The following is a 23,751-nucleotide window of genomic DNA, read 5'->3' on the forward strand; positions in this document are numbered from 1 at the left end:
ACCAAGCTGCTGTCAATCTGTCGAGATATTGTACAAAATTTAAAGGGAGGAAAAATACCAAGAAGTAACTCTATCTCTGACAACAAGACACTTGACTGGGTCTTCCCAACTGCTCACATCATTAAAAAAATAGCAGCATCATATACTTAACCATTGTAGGTCTAGAGATCAGTATTGTCTGACTCCAGGTGCTATCCTCCAATGATATACCAGCAGGTTTCATCAGAGGATTTTCCACAATTCTGTTACAATTCTGGGACAATATTGACTTTAAGGAAGAAACTCTCACTGGGGCTGGAACTACCCACAATTCTTATTGGCATGATTCAAAGAAAGCAGCTAAATGTGTCACTGCCAAGCCAAGAGAGACAGTCATTGACCAAAAAGAAAGTCTCTGCGATTACAAGAGACAGTCCTGAATTTAACATACTTAAAAAAATCAAAATCAACATGTTTGATGAATAGAATAAGGCATTTAATTGCTGTGACTTTTTACAATGAGATTTAAATAATAATAATAATAATGACTTATTGAGCATTAAAATGTGTACAGTTGCATTTTACAAGCTCTTTAAACTAGTTTTACATAAATTGGCACATAAGCTTAAAGCAATAATAACTCTTCCTTTGAGATTCAAAATTCCGCAAGAAATACATTGTAAACAATGCATGGAAATATATTCTATTGCATTTTACCACTAAAACGGCTGTTATTGTAGTAAGACTAAAGTCAATAGGGCTTTTGATGCCTTACTTCCCGGTTGTTAAGGCATCCGTTGCCAATGACGTTGGGATGTCACGCGGATTCTCGTGTTCATTCGAGACCAAAATAACTTCTGGCGCGAAAAACCCGATGCTATGCGCAGACCTAAGTTGCTAGTTTTTGTACAGTGCGTTGGATAACGAAAAGCCCAGAATAGCACACATTGTAGATATAAATGCATTTTGAGCAATAAGATGAATATATCTTAAGAATCTTATATTATTGTTATGTAGTGTTGTTGTTGTCTGCTTTTCCCACGGTTTTCAGTAGGTCACCAGAAACTATCGCTTGATATCGCGTGACTATGCAATGTCAGAGTGGGCTCTGTCAGTTAAAATCTCTTAAGAGATTTTAATAAAAAACCAAACGTTTAGGAAAAAAAAACCTGGACTAACTTTGAATGCAGGAATGGGGTTGCTGACCATTGGTAAGTATGGGAAAATTGCCGTTTACTCCAGGAAAATCCAATTTTTGGCCAAAATGAAGAGTTATTATGACTTTAACCATAACTACTTTAGATCATTATAATAACAAAATACAAAAAGCTAACTACTTCAGACACAGCTCACAACAATAACACACAATCTTATAGTACTGGATATAGTATTGTGTACAACATGCATTTGCATTTAAATATGAATGGAACTCCCAGTACTTGGTAATATATTCTTTTCTGTATATGAACATGTAACATAAAGATAAACTCCCCAGTACACGTTTGTCCTAATTAAATCTTTTATGTGGTTTACTTATTAATCTAGAATGAATTTAGGATGAAAATATTAGAGTAAAGCTTCAGTATACATAGAATTATTGCCCCATTGTTTTGGTCCCTTTACCATATTTTTATTTTATAAGAAATATCTTTTTCAACAAAGCGTTTGTTTTAATTTATTCTATATATTAAATTATTTATAAGCATATGCTCCTAAAAGAATCATTTTCTGTAGAACGTTCACTGTGATCCCATCGGTGATTGTTATGCCGTGAACGTTGTACTATCATAGTAAATCTTGTGACCCAGATTGTGCATTGGGTGAAATTAGGTCACAGTTTGATTCATGCATATATATGCAGATTACATCCAATTGCGTCCTATGATTGAACAACGAGTCCGAGGCACCACCATGTTTTTACCCTACGAGTTGTATCCTAGCTTGCATTACTTAGTGCAGGCGTTTGAAACTGAATGTTTTCTTGTGCAGCTTTCGTAGAAGGAAATTTCGGTGGCAAAATACTCATTTATATTAGTTCTGAATCGACCTTCCATCTGCATGATGTGGGAGTTAAAGATGCATACAAAGTCAATTTTTGCCATAAAAACCGACCAAATGCCAGCATATAGTTTCAAGTAGTATAACTAAGAGAATTACCAAAAGGCATTGTTTAATTTTACCCGAAAATTATGTTTGAATGGATTTTTCTGCTAACATTCTATGCTGTATGTCAATTGGGCAGAAAAGTAGGTTGCATAAAGAAGGTTAAATTTCTGACAGAAAATTTAAAGAAAGGAGCACTGTAAAGATTTTTTTATGGCTGATCGAGTGATCTGTTCAGTTTATCCCTTGGCATGTTGAATTTATTTGAGTCGTGTATCAAACTAGTAGAAGTGGTTTACATGTGTTACTGGGAATCCACGCTCCACCGATGCTCGTTTCGTATGTACCAACATCTCTCAGGTTTCAGATCATGGACTACAATCATGTCCTAAGGAATGGAAAACAACCCAGATTACCTAAAACTAGGCTGTCTGCACTGCACAAAATCATTTCAGAATTTAAAAAAAGGGCAAGAATCACCAAGATGAGGTAAATTTTCCAACAATGACGGTGAAACTCTTTGTACTGAGAATGTCCTCTTAAAAAGGAATACACCGACGAGACTCAAAACAGTGACTATATGCTTTTGTGTAGCACACCACAATCTTACCAAAGTATTATTGTGGATAAATTATGTCAGCTCTTATTCATTGCCACACTGTACTCACTAGCCTGCCACTACCCTTGAGCCCTCTCCTCCAAAATCTTGCTTGATTTTACACCTTTCCAATTACAGGGTTTAACTTTACAATTTTGCGAACAACTGCAGGGTGCTTAAAGAACCAAACTGTTGCATGTTTTATGGACAACACTTTTACTCACACGTTCACACAAATTGTATTTTGACCATTGTGATGTGTCTGCATAAATATTCAATGAATTGTTTCAGTAAAAAATATATATTTTGTTATTATCAATTCACATTTCCAGCCAATGTAATAAACAAAAAAAAATTAAGATTATGATTACATGGGCCCGTGATTATCTCAATATGCACCCTCTCATATAAAAATGACTATATACATGGAAATCACATTTGCTTTTGTGACTAAGCAGTAAAACTCAGAAGAAAGATCCCTTCAACTTGTTGATACTAACTCATAGTAACAAATAAAGTATGTCACTGATGGACAGATTAAGCAAGTAAATTTTACTATTTTCTGTTAACTAAAATTTCCATTATAAATCTATTCTGAAAATCAATTTTTTTGTATAATTTGAAAGGACCACATTTGTACACAAAACAATATTTTGTTAAACAATGTCATACTTGATTGTTGATGCAAATGTTTTGAAAACCAAACTGGCTACATGTCAAGAAGCACCTTTTCTTGAGTGACTAGATCTACCTAAACAAAATACTGAAACTAATTAGTCCGATAAAACAATAACAGCTTCATCTGGATTTGGTTCAGTTCTATTCTGACTGCCCTGCCTGGGCCCCTGATGACTGGATGGAGTGTCCTTCCCTACCACTCTCTTCCCAATACCACACCAAGTTCTGGTGCCTGCTCCAGATAACTCAGATCGAGAGGCAACAGTTGTTACCACTGAGAAAGCCTTAGGACCACAGCGTTTGATCATTTTTTTGAGTGCTGTGCTTACAGCATCGGCCACTTCTTTTCCTGCATTATCTATGTTATCTACACAGACTTCCATTTTTTGTCTCCCACCATCTGCTGCAGCTGTTGGAGATTGCTCCAGGAGTCTGCCAATACCTACAGTTGACAGAGTGTCCATAACAGTCTTTTTTATCGCCTCCTCTTTGATATAATTTGTGGTACCTGAAGCCAGCTTAATTTTCACCTTGCGTTTATTTTTCTCTTTATCTACTACAACAAACTCTATGATTCTTTGATCAGTTTCTGTGGAAACTGATGAAACCCCTGCCTTACACTGGCTCTGAGATAATGCAACGGTATCTGTGGATGTATCTCTGGTATGCTGAGGTTTGGTTTGGCACTGAGGTACTGCTACTCTTGTTGAATTATCAACCAGAGTCGTGTTCCTGACACGTTCAGGTACAATGGAAGCCTGTGGAGACTGGCTTGCTGCAGCCTGAAATGCTGGTGTTATTGGTCTTGGAGCATTAATGTTTTTCTCTGTGTGTTTCTCAGACAGTAACCCTTTGGCTATACTTGGATACTGGTTTTTAGACACCCTTAAGTCCATCAATCTCTGAGATTCATCTGTACTATCATTGTCATTCGTTGTTGATTTTGCTACCCAAATCACCTTTTCATCAACATAGCATGGTTTGACTTCTACATTTGTTAGCAGGGATTTGTAAGAGGCAATCCTCAAAGGACTGCCACCATCTTTGCCTACTTGGTCACTTAACTCCTCCTTTCTGTTGTGCTCTGACACAGATGATGTTGCCAAAGCAGAGGCCAAATTTCCTGCCCTTACTGTAGTAAGCGTTGGTCTAGGGGGTAATACTACTGCAGATAAATTCTTCCTTTGCAAAATATCTGATGATGGAGGAGTTGGTATAATTGGAGACTTTGGGGGAACGGTGGACGCAGTGAGTTGTCCAGTGTTGTGCAGATGACCAGATGTTCTGCCCAGTACATGAGTGGGTGGCGGAGGTGCACCGAATGTCTGTAATGGTACATAGGATGTCGAAGGAGTAGCTTGGGGCCTTAACCCCTGGGGTGGTATAAAAAGACCTTGTGCTGGCAGCCCTGGCCTAATGACATTTGCGCGGACTCCTACTGGTGTTTTGCTTATCTGACTCACCATAGTGCTGTTCACTGATGCTTTGGAATAAGAGCATGTAGCAGGCATTATTGGATTAGATGATGGCCTTTGGAGAAGAAGGTAGGTTAATGCAGGATTAGCCAGTCCTGGACCCAAGTTCTGTCCTTGACCTTGTGGGGCAGGAAGGATTTGAATATTGGCATTAGAGGGTGGAGGGGTCTTCCAATTTTGTCTAGATCCTACAGTACTGCCTTGTTGAGAACATATCTGTGGATTACTGTTAACCAGTACTGTTGATGGTGGTTGCACTCTAGGGGAGTTCAAAAGCACAATATTGGTAACACCTTTGTTGGTAACACCTTTGTTGGTACAAGTTGGAGCTTCTAAAAGATTTGTTTTTCTATTCTGGACTACAATACCTGAAGTGGAGGCCATCTCAGGGGGTGTGCTTGATGGTATGGTTGTGTGGCCAATTACACTACCTGATGTCAATGTCATGGTACTGGTAACATTCCTATACAAAGACACAGGTGTCACTGAATGGGGTCCTTTTGAATGCTTTGATGCATCTACAGAAGTTACTACAATCTGATTAGAACTACTTGAACTCTGAACAGATGGAATTCTTTCCATGCTAGGCTGAAGGCTACCAACAAGGCCACTCGGTTTTGAAATAGTTGAAGGCTGACTAGTGACTTGAGAAGATCCTGTTTTTGGTACAGCTGAAACATTTCCGAGAAGTTTAGCTTCGGTATCTATACTTCCACTTATAGCAGGAGTGCCCTGAAAGCTGCTGGGTGTTGCTGCCTTGGTGGGTTTCTCTTGTAGATCCTTATTGTTTGGCTCTTGTCTTTCAGTACATGGATAATCTTTTTCTACAAAACCTTTATCATTTCCACTTCTGTCTTTTTGATTATTGATTGATGCATGATCAGCATTTGAACTGTTGGCATCTGTGTCACTAATCTTGGCATCTATCGGAGCAACTACCATCTGCTTTTTGTCTTTAATTCTATTTCCTATCACTTTGCCAACTTTCAACTTAAATGCCTTTGGAATATTTAGGTGGATTGTCTTTGGCTTTGCCTCAGCTGGCTTGGGAATGGAAGTCACTGTGCCTTGTGGTTTAGAAGGGGTGCTCTCCCCATCATGCTTTATTTGTTGAGACTGGATGTTAGCCCCAGCTGGTGCTGGTTTGGGGCTCTCACATGCCACTGAAGCAATGTTCTCCTGAGGTAGGCTATCCGTATCAGTCACAGTGGGAAGAGGGTTGGTCTGCTCATTGTTTTCCCTGACAATGTTGCTCAGGCCACATTTTCCAATATTAGCACCTGCATCACTTTGATCATCACTTATTTTACTCTCTTTTCTTGCACTGTCCACCTCAGGAACAACAAGTTCAACAATGCACTCATCTGGGTCAAAAGCTTTAGTCTCAATCTTATCCATGCACTGGTCTGTTTGACCTGACTTGCTTTGAGCACAGTCTTTATTGGAAGCCACTTCTGATGTTTGCTCTTTGGGGAAATTCTCAATACCAGAATGGTTTTGATCAGTATAATTATAATCATTCTTTGAGACCTCCTCTTTTGGTTTATCTAAACAACCAAAGTTAACACTGTCACTTATGTCAAGGTCAGGGGTGGTGGAAGAGCAATGGTTGGAATCCTCTTGGAAAACATACTCCTGAAAACAAGTGTCTGCCTTATCACTGTCAGATGCCACTGCAACCCCCTCTTTGCATTCAGCATCCATGTGTATGTCTTCTCCATTTAAGTTGTATAGTACGATTTCTTGACTGTCTGCACCATCTTCAGTGTTTTCCTCTATGTCCAGGCTGCTGGTGAGGTGGGAATTCTTAGAGTCCGGTGTATGGTCTGGTGCCAGTAACAGTGAAGAGGAGTTGGACAAGTCATCAACCCATAGGCCATACTCCTTTTTACTCTCATCACAAATGGAATCACTCTTTAATTTGGCAATTGTTTGAATACTGCTCTCATTTGTATTGTCTGGTTTGGTCATTTGCTGATTGCTGCCTTCTTGGTTGGAATCTAATTCACATGCTGTTGTACTGCTGCCTTTTGAAATGCTATCTACATTGGTCAATATACTTGAACTGGGCTTCGGACGACTCTCTTCCCCATCATGTTTATGTTGTAAAGAAATGCCCTCACTTTGATTTGTTTGAAGGTAACTCTGCTGTTCTTTGGAAGACTGACTACACCTGTCATTGGGGTCCATTGTGTATTCCCCTTCATTATCTTGAAGAAGTGTTTCTTCATTCATATCCCTTCTTTTCTCCTCTTGATCAGAATGATAGGAAGCATTTTTAGAATCCATTTCTTTCTCAGTAAGATCCATCAAATTTTCCATCTTGGTCAATAATGACTGACTGCCGTCAATGCTATCCTCCTCGGAGTAGTCATTATTAATCTCTTTGAAATTGGCATCAACAGGTTTCTTTATAACAAATTCACTTGCCACAGTGCTTTCATTATCAACTAAATGCACTTCCTCCAAACTGTTGCCACAAATTTTCTGCTCCTTTTTCTGCCCATCCTCATCTTTCTGGACTGCCGAACCTGCAGGGCTGGAACACATCTCTGAGACATTTCTTAAAGGACTGGCCTCTAATGTTGCTGATGAACTACTGGAAGGTGATTTTTCTGTGAGAAACGTTTCATTCACATCAGAAGTTTCAGCAAAAATGTCTTCTAAAGAATGAGGTGCTGATTTATTAGGCTCAGCACTGCTGTCTTTACTGTCAGCTGGAGCTGAAGAAAATTGGTTTGTTATGACAGTATAATCATTACTGGAAGGTGATTTTTCTGTGAGTAACGTTTCATTAATATCAGGAGATTCAGCAAAAATGTCTTCTAAAGAATGAGGTGCTGAATTATTAGGCTCAGCACTGCTGTCTTCACTGTTGGCCGAAGCTGAAGAAAATTGGTTCGTTATGACAGAATAATCATTACTTGTGTCCAAGTCAGTGGTGCAAATAAAATATTTTTCCTCTAAGATGCTTCTTTGTGAGTCTGTTTTGCCCCTGGTGTCAGAGACATTCCCTGCCACTTCCTTCATTGCATATGGTTTTTCACAAACTTTCCCTGTGTTGCCAGCACAATCCAAATCCACACTGCCTAATGTGGAATTCTGGGAGTCACTGTAGCTCTGATAGTCAATGTTATTTTCCTCATTTGTTGACAGTTGCCTAGTAGGTGGTGTATAATAGCTTTCAAGAGACAGTGATGAAAATGGCTCCTCAGTGTTAGCATTATCTTCACTTAACTGCTCTGTGGGGGATACAAAACTGCCAGAAAAAATAGAATCTGAATTCAAAGCTTCATCACTGGGAATGCATTTTTCTGTCCCAAGGTTTCTGTCAACTGGGGAGTTATGAGTTTCTGACTGGGAGTTTGATTTTTCGCGTAGGGTAACATGCTGTTGTTGGAGGTTAGAACTTTCCTGTGGAATTTCAAGGTGTGAGGAAGCAATAATTCTCTCCTGATGCACCATCAGCTGTGAGGTTGCTTTGTTTGGTACATGACCTGGGCAATGCACAACCACATTTTGTGCAAAATCAGTATTTGTGCTTTGAACATCATTGGTTTTGCTGCATAAACGGTTGGCACTTGAAGGTAATGGGCTGTATGTTCTAACAGCTGTCACGAAGGGCACAACATGAACAGGGTTGACATCTTCTGGCCTCTTTCTTGTGCATATCCTGCTGACTTCCTCGCTGTCAGAATCAATAGCACCATCTTGTGCTAATTTCACACCTGAAATGGAACAGGAACAATACTTTTATGGAACCAAGAAATGAATCGTTAGGTGGGATATTAAAAAAAAAATATATATATATATATATATATATATATATAAAATTTAGGCAAAAGTTTGGAGCAAGTGCATTTCGTTGATATATATATATATATATATATATATATATAAATGGACACCACTCACAGTTAATCATTGATGCATTCAATTCAATTCAATACATGTGAACACCTAAAAGCACGTCCAGACCATTTTAAATTGAATTTTGAAACTAAATAATGAAAATATGGTTTGAATTTAAAAATGTGCTGTCTGTAAAACCCTATAGGAGCCAAAAGAAAGCAAAAACAATATCAAAGTTTTAAATGTTTGAAATTTGGTCTCGTTGAGGAAATGGTGATCATGGACTATTCTAGTTGAAAACATTCAAGGGATTTCTTTACTGTGATCCAGAAACTGCACCAAAATACAGTGTGATGAAAAAAAATCTAACCCTTAACAATTCAAACAGAATATGACAAAACCAACTAGAGCAACACAGGTATAAGCAAGCAAAAGTTCATCAACCTTGACTTATTCTTTTCAAGGCACATTGCTGCAAAGAAGTGAAATGTACAGTACTGACTAACTTCCTGAACAACAGACAGGCAGACAGACAAGCTAGAGAAATACAATGAGAACTACTATCAAAAGCTGAAGAATAAGAAAGTAAGAAATAATGCAAAAGCTTTAAAATGTTTTGTAACCTGCCTAGAATTTACCTAGCTCCTCTTCGGACTCCTCTTCCTCTATGTCTTTATCTTCAACAACACTGTCAACATCATTTCCACTGTCTCTATGAGATTCAGGACTTATTTCTTCTACATCACTGTCATCGTCATCATTTTTATCAGTATCTTTTCCTGTGCCTGTATCACTATCTTCTGCTTCTTCTACACCCAAGCCATTGTCACCTTCGATATCGGTGCCTTTCTCTTCTTCTTCTGCATTGGAATCCTTCTCTTCATCCCCCTCAGATGGAACCTCTTCCGGGTCTTCTTGAAGATCGTACTGCTTTCTGGCAAACTTGTTGATTACCTACATTGATAGATATAAAACAGGTAAATCAAAAGAGAACCAAAGTAAACAATGTCTTTTTTAGATTGAACTGAGCAGCAATCTTGGTTTCTACAGAGAAAAACCCCAACCATGGGGTGAAAAGGTTATACTTGTTGTTTCGATGGGTTGACAACATCACAAAATCAGTGGAAACTGTTGTTCTTATAACTACAACTACTGAAGCAGAGGCCAAAAATTAATACTGAGAAAGAAGGCAATCTTTTTTTTTTCCAAATCATGCATCCCATTTCTTTTCACATTTTTTTGAATCCCACTCTGCATGTACCTCTTCCAGTTTAGATTTAGAAACTTTTCTGTTTTCTTCCAGCCTCCTCCTAAGGGCACAGTCATACAGAGCTGGGTCTTCATGTTCCCTAGAATTAATTTCAAACAAATCATAAATAACAAAATCATGAATCAGCCTGCGCAAAAATACTTCCGAACTTTTTTGTCTACTGGCTCTTGAAATTACAGAAAATGTCAATAATGGTAATACAAGGATTGCCAACTGCAACTTAACAACACAGCAAAATTCCTAAAACTACTGCCTTCTTTGTTAACCTGAAGAAAAACCTGAACTTACTTGTAATTCTCTGTTAAATGGCAACCAAAATTAGAAGTGAAATCTTTTATTCTCCTCTCTTGAAGCAGATTTCCAACATCTGTGAAGATTTCTTTTGCCAGGTCCAATAAAGCTTTTTGACTACAATGACAGGTACGCACAAAATGTAAAGATTGTGCAAATAGACATGGGCTATTATATCTCTGTCATTCTTTGCTAGTGGTTACAAAATGTTGAATTTGACCGAAAATTTCAAACTTTCTCTGGGAAGCTGTAATTTTGCGATGTGATAGCTACACCATCACAGTTTATCATTTCATAAAAAGGGAAACAGCAGCTGCCCTTTTTAGGGCACACAGGAGAGTTGAACAGCTATACCCACCAAATCCAAGACGCGTTACCCTGGGTAATATATTTTGCACAAACTAATGAAAGTCTAATGGAATGTTTTCAGTTTTAGTTTAAATCATAAGGGGGTTATGTCTCAATGCTTCAAAACTGGTTTTGAAGAATTTAATCCACATTTCATAATTAATAAAAATGGTGAATATGTGGGTCACGGTAACGTTATTGACGCGGGTACAAAAACTTTTTATAATCATGTAAATAATAACAATATTTTTGCTATTATCCATACACACTTCATTCATGAGGGGCACACCACTTTCACATGCTTTTAAAATGGAATTGACAAACACAGAGGAATAATGCACATATTTTATTTACTGTAACTCTGTCATATGGGACACACACTGAACAAAGTTGATCTAAAGAATGTTCCAGATTGTAGTTTTTTATCAGAACTATTTTTTTATTATTATTTTAACACAATAAAGTTCAGTTAAATACAAAATTTAACAAAATGAAGTTCAGTGTAACACAAAGTTCACAATTATAACATTCTTCCTGACATATGTAGACCAATGGTGATATCTGTTCTGTGCTCACTAAGGCATCCACCCTTGGGATTCTGAAAACAAGGCAGCAAAGCTGTCAAATGTACAGACAAAAAGCAGGAAATAACAAAATAGGCTACTGTCAATTCTGATTCAAAAGTACATTATGTTAAACTGCAAATTCAACATCGAATTTTAATTATGCTCAACAGTTAATACCAATGAAAGTAAAATGTGAAACAAGCATAAGGCTTCAGGCCCATGGGAGTTCAAGTTCACACTTTGAAAATGTAAAACTTCCAGAAAAAGAAGTCAATTAGACTGCTTTTCCAACTCAGGCTGCATTTTAGTCCTGTATTTCTTTTTTGAAAGTTTGGCAATCATAAGTAACATGGTTTTCCCATAATGGTCATCATGGCAGCAGCACCCAAAATTGTGTTTTTTTCTATTCTGATGCAATATTACATAATGGTTAACAGCATAATGACAATCAATTTTTAATAACAAAATACATGTTTCATGGATTTTCAGAAAATGTGACTAGCCTGGGTCTTCAAGCCTGTGGAACTTCAAAGTCACACCTTGAAAATGCCAATATGTGAAAAATTAAATTTTCACAAAAAAACTGTTTATCTGGCAGATTGCATTGCCTACTGAAGCTGTATTTTAGTCCCATGTTTCTTTCCTGTAAGTTTGAGAACAGTAAGTGACATGGTTTTTCTTAAAAGGTAATCATGGGAGCAGTGCCCAAAATAGGTTTTTTTCAAATTTTGATGCAATATTACATAATGTTTAACAGCATAATGACCATCAATTTTTAATAATAAAATATTAGTATCATGGATATTCAGAAAATGTGACTAGCAAAGGTCTTCAGGCCCATGGAACTTCAAAGTCACAACTTGAAAATGCCAAAATGTAAACAAGACAGCACTGTTCTGAAATGTTTTTTTTCCCCATTTTTAACAATTTTTAACATAAAACAAAATTAACAGTTTACTGCCATTTTTATATGATCAACTAAGAAAATTGATAAGATGAGAAAAGTATCAATAGAGCAGTGTTAAATGTCCAATTTCTTCCATTCTGAGATTCTGAACATAGTGAATGATTGAATCTGACAAATTGCATTTTTGAAACTTTATTACACAATACATGATAACAAGTTTACCATCATTTTTACAAAATCAACTAACAATGTTGTAAAGATGCAGGAAATGTCAAACAAACACTTTCACGTATCTTATTAGTTTAATAATGCGACTGTTAACATGCCTAAAAATTGAATCTGAGGAAATGTGAAAAAACAGCATAACTAGTAAAATGGTGGCCCGATCATGCCGATTTTCGAACTTGACCTGCGTTTTAGTAAGATTGATTACTCCTGTGAGTTTCATGACAACAGGTCTATGGGTTTTCCTTGAAATGTGTTAACAGTGTTGCATATATGCTGAAAAGTGAAAAAACAGCATAACTAGTAAAATGGTGGCCCGATCATGCCGATTTTCGAACTTGACCTGCGTTTTAGTAAGATTGATTACTCCTGTGAGTTTCATGACAACAGGCCTATCGGTTATCCTTGAAATGTGTTAACAGTGTTGCATATATGCTAAAAAGTGAAAAAACAGCATAAATTCTACAATAATGGCCCGATCATGCTGATTTTCGAACTTGACCTGCGTTTTATGAATATTAGTCAGCTCTGTAAATATAAAGCCAAAAAGTAAAACTGTCTTCCACTTATGGTGTTAACGCTGAAAGTGCACGGCGACGGCCACAGCGACAGCGACATGATCGGCGACGGCGACGACAGACGCAGGTGATGGCAATATGTACAGACACATCTGTGTCTGTACATAAAAATCACACAAAGAATCTGTTAACTCTGATAACGAACAATGGATAACCTAAGATCACAAATAGTTTATTGCTTATTCAAGCAAAGTACAGTGCATTATGAGTGGCAAACACGCATTACTGAGACACATTTTCTTCACCCATTTTCGGTGCTTCATTGCGTAACGTAAGTGTTGCTAGTAATCCATTATTGCTGTTTTTACAGACGGTTAAATTTTAAACGCACGGAATACAGTGTAGCAGCTTAATTTAAGACAAAACTAAAAAAAAAGTAATTCAATTTCGATGATTGAGTTTTCGAGAACAAGAGAACATGAATACGGTATCACCGCGTCACCATGTTCAATATGACCTTTAGTCCCCCATGTGAAACAGACGCAAAACGAAAGTTCAGACGAAGTCACCCTACTTATAGAATGGTAAAAATCAATCGGTACACAAATATGTTGAAACAATTGAAGAAAAATGAAACGAAACTCATTATTTCTCACCTTCATACAAAGAAGATCCCAATAAACAATCCTGTGACGGTTAAATCGAGGGAATTACACCTGTGCCCTGCATCCTATCTCGACAGCGTCATTGCGTAACATGTTATCAGAATGGGCCACCCGCCAGTTTGAGCTGGTTTTTTTAGTGTGTAAAAGAAGCCATTCGTGTGTAGACGTCATCAGTTAGTGAGTATGGAAGAAGATCGCTATCGATGTATAATTTTCACGAGGCATTTTAAAGTCGTCTGATAAGAATCGATCTCTGAAGTTTCAGCGTTGCGAACGTAATATTGGGACGCGGTGAAGAAATATCGACCTTGCTGAGCAATAAATGTGAAATTCTTAAGAAAACTGATATTATCATGGATTTCGTGACACAAACTAACCGAAATACTACTTTGGACGATTGAACAGTTTTAATACGGAAAGATAGGATTAGATGAAATTTTCATCGGGGTGGGACACCGCATGTATCGTAAGTTAAGCTAATTTTGTGATTATTTTTCAGTGACTTCAAATAAATTTTTATTTAAATAAGCATTTGCACATTCTGTTTATTATATCTTCTTGCAGTAGGTGTATTCCCTGCTTCAATAATTCATTCAAACCCTAAACAAACTGTTCCTAAACAGAGGTAGGGTCGAAATTCCACAAAAAAAGACGCCATTTTGAGGGTAATTTCGATATATTTTCTGCTTTTTCTCTTCTTTTGCTTTTATAACAATATCCTCCTTGCTCATGCAGCTTCTTTGATTTGTTATTGAAACATACACAACGATGTCATGAGAATTTGGTCGGCTATCTAAATTTAAATAACATTCTTGTTATAGTCCCCCCGCAGTGCACCACTAGCAAAGAATGACTGATCTATTTGTAAAACCATTACAAAATGTAAAGATTGTACAAAAAGATATAATAGTGTCTTCATATTTTCATGAAAGGACTGACAAAAAGATTGTATATATTCATGGGTAAATGTTCACTTATCTAATCTTATAGGCAACTAGTTTGTGGGAATTAGCTACACTTAAACATTATTTTTAAACTGACCATTAAGCCCAATAAAGACCAAATGATAGGTGTCCTCAAATAAAAAGTCAAATCATGCACATCTTACCCCAATCTCAAATGATGCTTGACATTGGTCTTCTGAATGATTTTCTTTACATCGTAGTAGTCCGGAAAAATGTGCTTCTTATTGATAAACCTTTCAATTGCTTTGTTTAACTCAGCATATCTACTACCTATCAAAATATGGTGAGAATTACACAAAAATCAAATATATATGTTAAAACATCCTTTAATGTTGGTGATGAATTAATAATTTATTTCAAAATATGTTAACCCCATAGAGCCCGTCACCGCATATGTGCGGTTCAATTATCGCTTACCCCAAACGCCCAGAACCGCATATGTGCGTATCTTGGAAATATCGTCTTCTGTACTCTTTTGTATCGTGAGTCATGAAATGATATATAGTTTAACATCCGGGTATGTTTCTTGTCTCTCATTGCCACCATTTTTAAAGGCGATAGAAATATATATGAGCGAGAAAACGGCGATTTTCAAGACTTAGTTGGAGAAAGTAAAATCAAGATGGCGGCTCCTCGCTACGGTAGGGACCTGCGAAGGGATACTGTTATTGAAATGATTGAAAATCCGGACTTTGAAGAGAAGTTTTCGTGTGACAGTAACATAGACAGTGGCGTTGATATTCATTTATTTATGATATAAAGGACGATTGAAATATGTATGAGCGAGAAATCGGCGATTTTCTAGACCTAGCTGGTGAAAGTAAAATCAAAATGGCGACTTCTCACTACGGAAGGGGCCTGCGAATGAATACTGTTATTGAAATGATTGAAAACTACGACACTGATAAGGTGTTTTCGAGTGACAGTGATATAGACAGTGGGGATGATATTCCTTTATTCATGATATAAGTTTTAAAGATGTTTTTGACATAGATGGTGTAAAAATTTGACTTCTATTCAGCTCTGGCCACGATGTTCAGGTGAGCTGAAAAGCTGGTATACCTGATAGCAAAACGATCATAACTTGAAAATTGATAGAGATAAATTGCTGAAATTTCCTGGATTGAAAGTTATTATAATTGACATCATCCCTGTGAATTTTCAGGCAAATGTATGTAGAAATAAAAAATTGATGTGCATAAGATAAATCAACTTTGTTTTATTTTACCCATTACCAAATGAAAATGTAGTTTTTAACCGGCTATAACTTTTGATACTGCATGTTAAATACAAATGTAATTCTATTTTCATTTAGCCTGAAATATTGGCTTTTTAAAAATGTATACTTTGTATGGGTAATAAAGGCAAACAAATAAATTATGACCAATTTACTGAGGTGACCCGGCTTTTCAAGGCTAGCTCACAGAATTAATTGGGCACAGCAGAGCTTTATGGGTCAGCATTAACTGGATCCTATGGGGTTAACTTGGTTTTCTACATACAATACTTGGATCATTATAATTATGAACATGTAAAATTAAATAAATAAATAAATACCCTCATATCTAAACTTGAGCTCTGTGGGGCGCCCTGTGGCTGGTGCTCTCCCCTTAAGATCACAAATCTTGTTCCAAACTTTAACAAATCTCTTCTGCAACCTTTCCTCTTGCAAATAAGCGGAGTCCTCATCATCCAAAGCATCTAGATCTAGCTCTTTCTCCTGTAACTTTTTTATTGTTTTACTGATATCCTGTAAAGAAAGGGAGAAAAATTATTTCATTTTATATAACTTGAAGAGACATACAAATACAATAAACTGAAAAATGTTTTCACACTGCTCACAGACTCGCCTCTCAGTCATAGTATATAAAAGACTTTCTACAAATATCTATAATCCCAAATCTACTTCACAAAATACTGTCATGTTCATTCCAGTTTTAAGGGTGGTGGTAGTATTACCAGCTTTATCAACAACAAATCACACTCAGGGAAATTGGTGAAAAAATTCTACAAACTAGAGGATCAGAGAGGCGATACCGCCTCCGGATATTGTACCACCAGCTGGAGTAAGCGCATTCGTATGGACCCCCCCCCCCCCAAAAAAAAAAAAAAGGGACACCATCACCAGTCTTGTGCTTGACAAGGTCTATAAAATGCAATCAACAACAGTTCTCAAAATATGCCAAAAAATATGAATAAAAATGGTACAATCAAGCAGATTTTCGAACTGACCAGCATTTTCCTACCGCTGATCACTCCTGTGATTCTCTAGACAAAAGGCCTATTGGTTTTCCTTAAAATGTGTTGTCAGTGGTGCATATATGCTGACAAAAGAGAAAACCTAGGGGCAACACCGGGCACATCTCTGCTAGTTTTGAAGATATGAGGAGCAAGAAAATATGCAAAGCTCAGTTCATGGTGAAAAAGTAGGTCAAAGTCAATTTCACCATCATAGTATATGAATTTTTATTCAAGTTCAATAGTAACCCTGGGCATTTCTTTTCAAGTTTTGCAGATTTAAAGGCCAGAAAACATGCAAAAAGCAGTTCATCATAAAAATTAGGTCAAAAGTCAATTTCAAGGTCACAGTTAGATTGCCAGTGTATTACTTCCTATTCCAGCTCAATAGTAACTATGGACCTTTTTCTGCCAGTTTTGGAGATAAAAGGGAATGGAAATTTGCAAAGTTCAGTTCATGGTAAAAAGTAGGTCAAAGGTTAATTTTAAGGTCACAGTAAATTGCCAGTATATGACTTCTTATTCAAGTTCAATAGTAACTATGGGCATATCTTTGCCAGTTTTGAAAGTATAAGCATTAAAAAAGTTGTTAAGTTCAGTTTATGGTGTAAAGTAGGTCAAAGGTCAATTTCAAGGTCACAGATAAATTGCCAGTATATGACTTCCTATTCAAGTTCAATAGTAACTATGGACCTATCTCTGCCAGTTTTGGAGAGAAAAGGGAACCAAAATTTGAAAAGTTCAGTTCATGGTAAAAAGTAGGTCAAAGGTCAATTTTAAGGTCACAGTAAATTGCCAGTATGTGACTTCCTATTCATCTTCAATAGTAACTATGGACATATCTCTGCCAGTTTTAGAGAGAAAAGGGAACCAAAATTTGCAAAGTTCAGTTCATGGTGTAAAGTAGGTCAGAGGTCAATTTCACGGTCACAGTTAGATTGCCAGTATATGACTTCCTATTAAAGTTCAATAGTAGCTAATGGCGTATCTCTGCCAGTTTTCGAGATATAAGAGAGAGAAAATTTGCAAAGTTCAGTTCATGGTGTAAAGTAGGTCAGAGGTCAATTTCAGGATCACAGTTAGATTGCCAGTATATGACTTCCTATTCAAGTTCAACAGTAACTATGGGCATATCTTTGCCAGTTTTGGAGATATAAAAATCAGATAACTTGCAAAGTGCAGTTCATCATGAAAAGTAGGTCAAAGGTCAATTTCAAGGTCAGTTAGATTACAAGTATATGACTTCCTATTCAAGCTCAATAGTAACTATGGGCGTATCTCTGCTAATTTTGTAGTATTTCACATTTTATTTTCACCACTAAATATTGGAAGTTGAACTGTCGATATAGTCCAATGCCTAAGCCGTATCGAAAACAAGAAACCGACATCACCTTCAGTGTTGCGCTTGACAAGCTCTACAAAATGCAAAAAACAAGAGGTCTCTGGCATTAACAGTTCCAGAATTTGAGAGAGTTTTCAGTTTTGGCATCTAATGGCCGCTACTCCCGTGAAAATGCACCGATTGACCCCAAACTCACGAAGATGAAAGAAGACCCTAAGGGTAACACCTTTCCATAATATTATAAGTTAGATCTGTGAAGTTTCTGAAAATCGGCATAAAATAATAATTTTTTTGCAAAAAATTCCCATTTTTAGAAAATTTTGGCCCGTTTGACCTTGAAATAAAGGTCAAAGGTCAAATCCAAGGGCATATTTGAAATCTCCACATATGACTTTCGGTCAGCCATCTGTAGAAATTTTTCACATAATTCCTTCGGTATGGGGGATATTTAGCATTGAATTTTCAAAAATTTTGACAAGGGTGCATTATAACGAGTGTCACGCCCAGACCAATGCACCGACTGAGACAAAAAAACCAGGGGGTTCAAGTTGAGATTATATGTGACCAAAATCCAAGAGATGGGGACACAGGTCCTTGCGGTCTAGGAGGAGAAGCGGTAACGGTGCCTTGTATCCCACGCCATCCTGCAGAGCCGCAGGAGCCGGCGGAGCCGCAGGAGCCGCAGGAGCCGGCGGAGCTGTACGAGACGGGTCGGGACTAAAACCATGAGTACCGCCAGCGTACACGCTGGTGGTACTAATTATAAAAAACGTCAGTTCCCCCATCCCCTTTTATCTCCTTTTTTTCACCCTGAAGATATCAATATTTCTATGCAGGCTCATAGATATTTTAACAGGTCTTCCACTTGTAAGAAATTAAACAAACCAGCTGTCATATAGCTGCCCTCTGATAGAAGAGGTTGTCTGGACAGCTAGCTGGCTAAACCTTTGCTTTCACATAAATTATTATGCGCAGGAACCAGTAGATACCTCCAGTAATTTTTCCAGTTTCTGTATCTGTCTCCCAGAGCCAGTCTTTTTTTCCCTGCCTCTTTCACCAGCACCAGGTCCACTTGTCTTGTTAGCACCACTGGTTGCCACACCATTATCTTTATGAGCAGAAGTATGATTAGAGTCTTCAGCACCACTGGTCCAGGAATCCAAACCAGCTCCATGCCCAGCACCGGGATTTTTATTTGTGAACAGATTATCAGACTGATAACTGCTCTCACCTTCAGATACAGAAGTTTGTATTTCAAGAGCTGAATGTCGTTTTAAATCATTTCCTCTAGAAACAATCTCTGAATGAGCTGTCCCAGGTAAAGTCAATTTCTTCACATTTGCCTTCTCTTCCTCACTGTTTAAATCCTCAGCCTTTCTTTTTTTACTCGACAAAGGTCTTTCTTGCTTTCTTTTATATGCTTTAAGTTCATTGGCCAATTCAATGAGATGCACATAAATGCGTTTAGGCTCACTCTCAATTTTGGCCCTTGTTATGGCGACACGGTCACAAAATTCATCCATTTGAGTGTAGGAAGAACTGGCAGCACTGTGCCGTTTTTTCAAAAATTCTATTATTTTCTTGTCATCTTTTACATGTTCTTTACATACAGACAGCAGCTGAAAATGGGTAAAAAGTAATAAATGATACGTATGACATTTAATCTGACCTGTTTTTCACTCAGCATGTGAAACAGTATAACAAATGTAATATACAATACTGTTCAGCTGTTCTTCTTATAAAGACATTTAACAAAGATGGAGAGTCTTTCCTTATAAATGAAAAATGTTAATGTCATTATCATTAATATACTTCAAAATATCCACCTTTTGTTTTTACTCAGTGCCAATTCTTAGGCTTACCTCCTCAAATGCTTCATCTGCTTTACTTTTGATTTGGGCCTGGAAAAAGAAATACACCCATTATTTATTTGCACTTTGTCTCATATTTTCTATTTTCACTGACCTTGCTAGATAACAAGACATTATAATTATTATTAAAATATTATTATTATTATTTGAATGAGTTAATTTTGCAGGCACTATTGTTCTGAGTAGATAAAGTTTCTCATTTTTTTACCGTGAACTGCCATAAAAACTGTCAATCCATTCTTAGACTGCTTGCCTAGTCTAAACTTATGCACCAGGAACAAGCATACCTTGACAGGTGATTGAAAATAGTTGTTACTTCATCTTGGGTACTGTTTTGAAGATCAAGGAAAATTTTCAAGTGAAGATTTTTAAGGGCAGTCTTTCTAAATTATTTTTTTTAATTTAGCAAAGTTTGGCAAAACAAAATATATACCATGTAGAAGAACAAAGACAAAGGTTTTTTGATCAGCATGTCTATTTGTCCAAATATTTTATTTTCTTATTTTCTTTTTTTGTTATCCACCCCTTCTTTTCCCCCATTTAGCCAAATTAAAAGATCACTCTCTACTGAATACATGTTAAGAGATATATTGTATCAATTTGTATTTCCCCCTACTACAAGCACATGTGGACCCAAATATCTATCACTCTGCCTACTTCACAAACATACAACTCAGCTTGGGAAAATGCTAAAACCAAAATTTTTTTGAGTGTTCGTATGTAGCTCAACTTCTTATGTGGTAAAGTTCAAGTTTTTATGACATTATTTAGGGGGTGACTCATTATTAAAAATGGCATCTGGGAAAAAAAAAAAGAGACAGACAGACATTGTGTCACTAAAACAAGAATAACTTTTGATCTAAATGAGACAAATCAAAAAATTTTAAGAGTTTATTCATACTCAAATACATGGCTATCTGTGTACATACCAAACTGCAAGTCTCTACTCTCTAGTTCAATTAGAAAAAAAATTGTGTGCACACTTCTTTCACTTTCAGCTCGCATGAAACTTCTCAGAAATAGTTGTGTTCTCAATAATTTTGTTAAAAGTTGAGTCACAGGGCCTCGAGGAGGTCAGAAAAACAGTCCCTGAAAGAATGTTAGAGTCACACTTTTCACGATACCAGTAAAGTTTATAAGCAAAACGCATTCATTGAAAAGTAAACACATTCAATTCCTTAAAGCTATTTATTAGAAGAATGTGCTCCTTATAAACTACTTATGTGCCCATCGTAATATATATATGATACGCACATTATTTTTACAAAAATTGCATAAAACACTATTTGTATCTAAAATAAAGTTATATTTACATTCTTCCAGCCTAAGACTCTACCCAAAATTATCATTGCAACAATAAGTTAGATGTTGAAGTCACTGTCGCCTGTCTCAAAGCACGAAAATGTGCTTTAGCTTGTGTATAATCAAATTGGGCAAAATGTGGCCCATTTATTGTCATTTTCATAATGTCCTCCAATTGCACCTCACCTCATCGATTTCTGATCTTTGTTTTATTCAAATTATGAACAGAAAAACCTCTTTCACACGATGCACTATTCAAGGGAATTAAAATAGCTATCTGAACAAACACTACAAAATCAGGATAATCATCAGAATAGTTAAGGATCAAATCCTCACAGGATCTGGCAAAGACAAATCTATCTCCGTAAGAGACAAATTAAAAATTGGGGTGCTTGAAAGGTAAAAAGTCTCTCCGACATGTCTGTATCCATGACTTGGGAGTACTCTGCAAGGAGGTGATCAAGTTCCTGTTGTCCATAAGGCCCAATGTCTTGAGGAACATCTGGGAACCTCTTAGGATTTAACTGCACATCAAAGGCATTCATTGTTGCCATACTTGCCAAAGGAAATCTTTTATCCAAATTCTCAAAGAATCTGTCTGAAAATAAAATTAACATTAAGTAACATAGATTGCACTTTTCCAATCCAAAAAGTATTTTTATAGTTATTTAAATGAACCCTAGTCAAATATAACCCTGAAATTAATAAAGAAAAAAAGTACTATTATAATCTGATGATCCAACAATATCTAATTTACATGAAATGCTTACTTTTTTCTGTATTAAATGCATGTTCCTCGGGATCAGTCTTTCTAACGTCTTGCCCTTAATATTGCCCTGTGTTTTGAATTTCGCTCTCCATCTGGGACATTGTTAACAAAAGATCAGGGTCCTGTCTGTATGTCACCAGAGTTCCTTACTGTGCCCAGGCATCAAGAGGCAGTGTCAAAATCCAGGTTCTCCCACTGAAAGCATTTAGACAACCTGAAAAACAAAAGATACAGGAAGTTCAAATAATAACTGTCCTTTTTTTCTTAATATACAAGATGTCAAAAATTGAAGCCTCAGAAGGTGAATAAATATTTATGTTTTAGTGATTATAAATGAGAAAAAAGTTACCCAAACTTCTGATAAACTCGGGGTTTAAAGAACACTTAAATCAAAATTAAGCTAAAGCATATTTTTACCTTCAACACAATGGCAGGATATCTTTCATGAAACAGGATATAGCCAGGAAAACATTGTCATTGACTTTCCTCGGTAAGCCATAAGCCACTGGGTTCCGCACAGCATCTTCCTCTAAAACAACAATCACACTTGTCCAGCAATTTAGGATGCTTTCTACTGCCTGCTCCAAAGAGAGCTACCTTACTGCCAAGGGCTGCTTCATTGTTAGAAACTCATCATCTTCTAGCATATCAAACACTGCTGTCATTCTGTTGTAACGAACAACAGAGTTCTTGAAGTATAGAAACAAAGAGTTTATAGTTTCATGGTTAGTGTTAATAGCTGGGATACTGGGAGCAGCTTGGCCCACAGCCAGGGCTTACTTATGTGCCAAGCAAGTTGAATCTTCATTTTATCCAGAATTATAATTGCAAACTATAATTAGCCAAGTTTTTGGTTGATGTATAAAGTATGCTATTCTTAATTAATGATTTTTTAACAGGTTATTACTTCATTTACTCTTCAAGACATCTGAAACAAGACAATTATGTGCCACATAAAATGTTGAAAAATCTGTTCAAATAGCCTAAAATGCACCAGACTGCACCATGATTTAAAAAAATTTCCAGGGGAGCATACCCCCAGACTCCCCCTAGTTTTTGCCGAGACCCAAAATTGGCCTACCACCTCACAGACATTGAAAACTAGGGGAAACACTACATTATATTGTAAAATCTAGAGCATCGTGAACCCGTCTAGTCACGCATGTAGCTAGCGCCACCCAAACTAAATGCCAAACTATTATTTGCTAATTCAGGAGAAAACGGGGCAGAGCTATGCAAATAACCTAACTAATAATGTGTCATTTCTCGTGAGTGGCAGTTAATATATTCATACTATCTGACCTAGAATAGTTGCTCCAGACATTCGTAAGCATGGTAAACTAAGTATTGCTTCAAAAACCACGGTTTATTTTGACTATATCTTCTGTCTAGAGTGAAAATGTAGATACGGGTTTTATTTTAAATCAGTTGCGTCCGTGGGGCGCAGCTGGGTTGCATATTTTGCGTCCCGCGTTTTAGTGCGTACTTAGAAACTCGGGCGTCGTAATAGAAACTAGGTTTTTTTCTTATGAATGGTAAAATGTATTAAGTCGTTCACGAAAGAACCAGATCACATTGAAAATCGTACAATAAAGTTTGAGAGTGCTTACTCTTCCCACCTGCGTTCTACTAGTGGAATCCTCATCTTCATCAGACACCAAAACAACATCCTCCTTTGGCCCCGCCATGTTGGTCTAACTCGCAGAAAGGAGATTTTGTATTTACGAACTCATCAAACTTATTTTTAGGCATATTGATTTCTTAGATAATATTTCATATCAAAATTAAA

General features: G+C 36.9%; 1 protein-coding gene across 2 annotated transcripts; it reads right to left on the reverse strand.

Annotated features, from left to right (window-relative positions):
* Positions 1 to 453: 453 nt before the first annotated feature.
* LOC106157618 (uncharacterized) lies at positions 454 to 23,727 on the reverse strand. Of its 2 annotated transcripts, none has more exons than XM_087008837.1 (9): positions 23,582 to 23,727; positions 19,883 to 19,921; positions 19,010 to 19,639; positions 15,998 to 16,190; positions 14,584 to 14,710; positions 10,244 to 10,363; positions 9,947 to 10,034; positions 9,324 to 9,639; positions 454 to 8,561 (listed from the first exon to the last, which is right to left on the reverse strand). In XM_087008837.1, the coding sequence occupies exons 1-9, from the start codon at positions 23,648 to 23,650 to the stop codon at positions 3,454 to 3,456; spliced, it is 6,690 nt and encodes a 2,229-aa protein (XP_086864963.1). In that variant the 5' UTR covers positions 23,651 to 23,727; the 3' UTR covers positions 454 to 3,453. The 2 variants fall into 2 exon arrangements, with proteins under 2 accessions (XP_086864963.1, XP_086864962.1); XM_087008836.1 differs by having other exon boundaries at positions 23,573 to 23,674.
* Positions 23,728 to 23,751: the final 24 nt, after the last annotated feature.

Source organism: Lingula anatina, chromosome 3, assembly GCF_051362555.1.
Source record: "Lingula anatina isolate TDL-2025a chromosome 3, LinAna3.0, whole genome shotgun sequence".
Taxonomy (NCBI): domain Eukaryota; kingdom Metazoa; phylum Brachiopoda; class Lingulata; order Lingulida; family Lingulidae; genus Lingula; species Lingula anatina.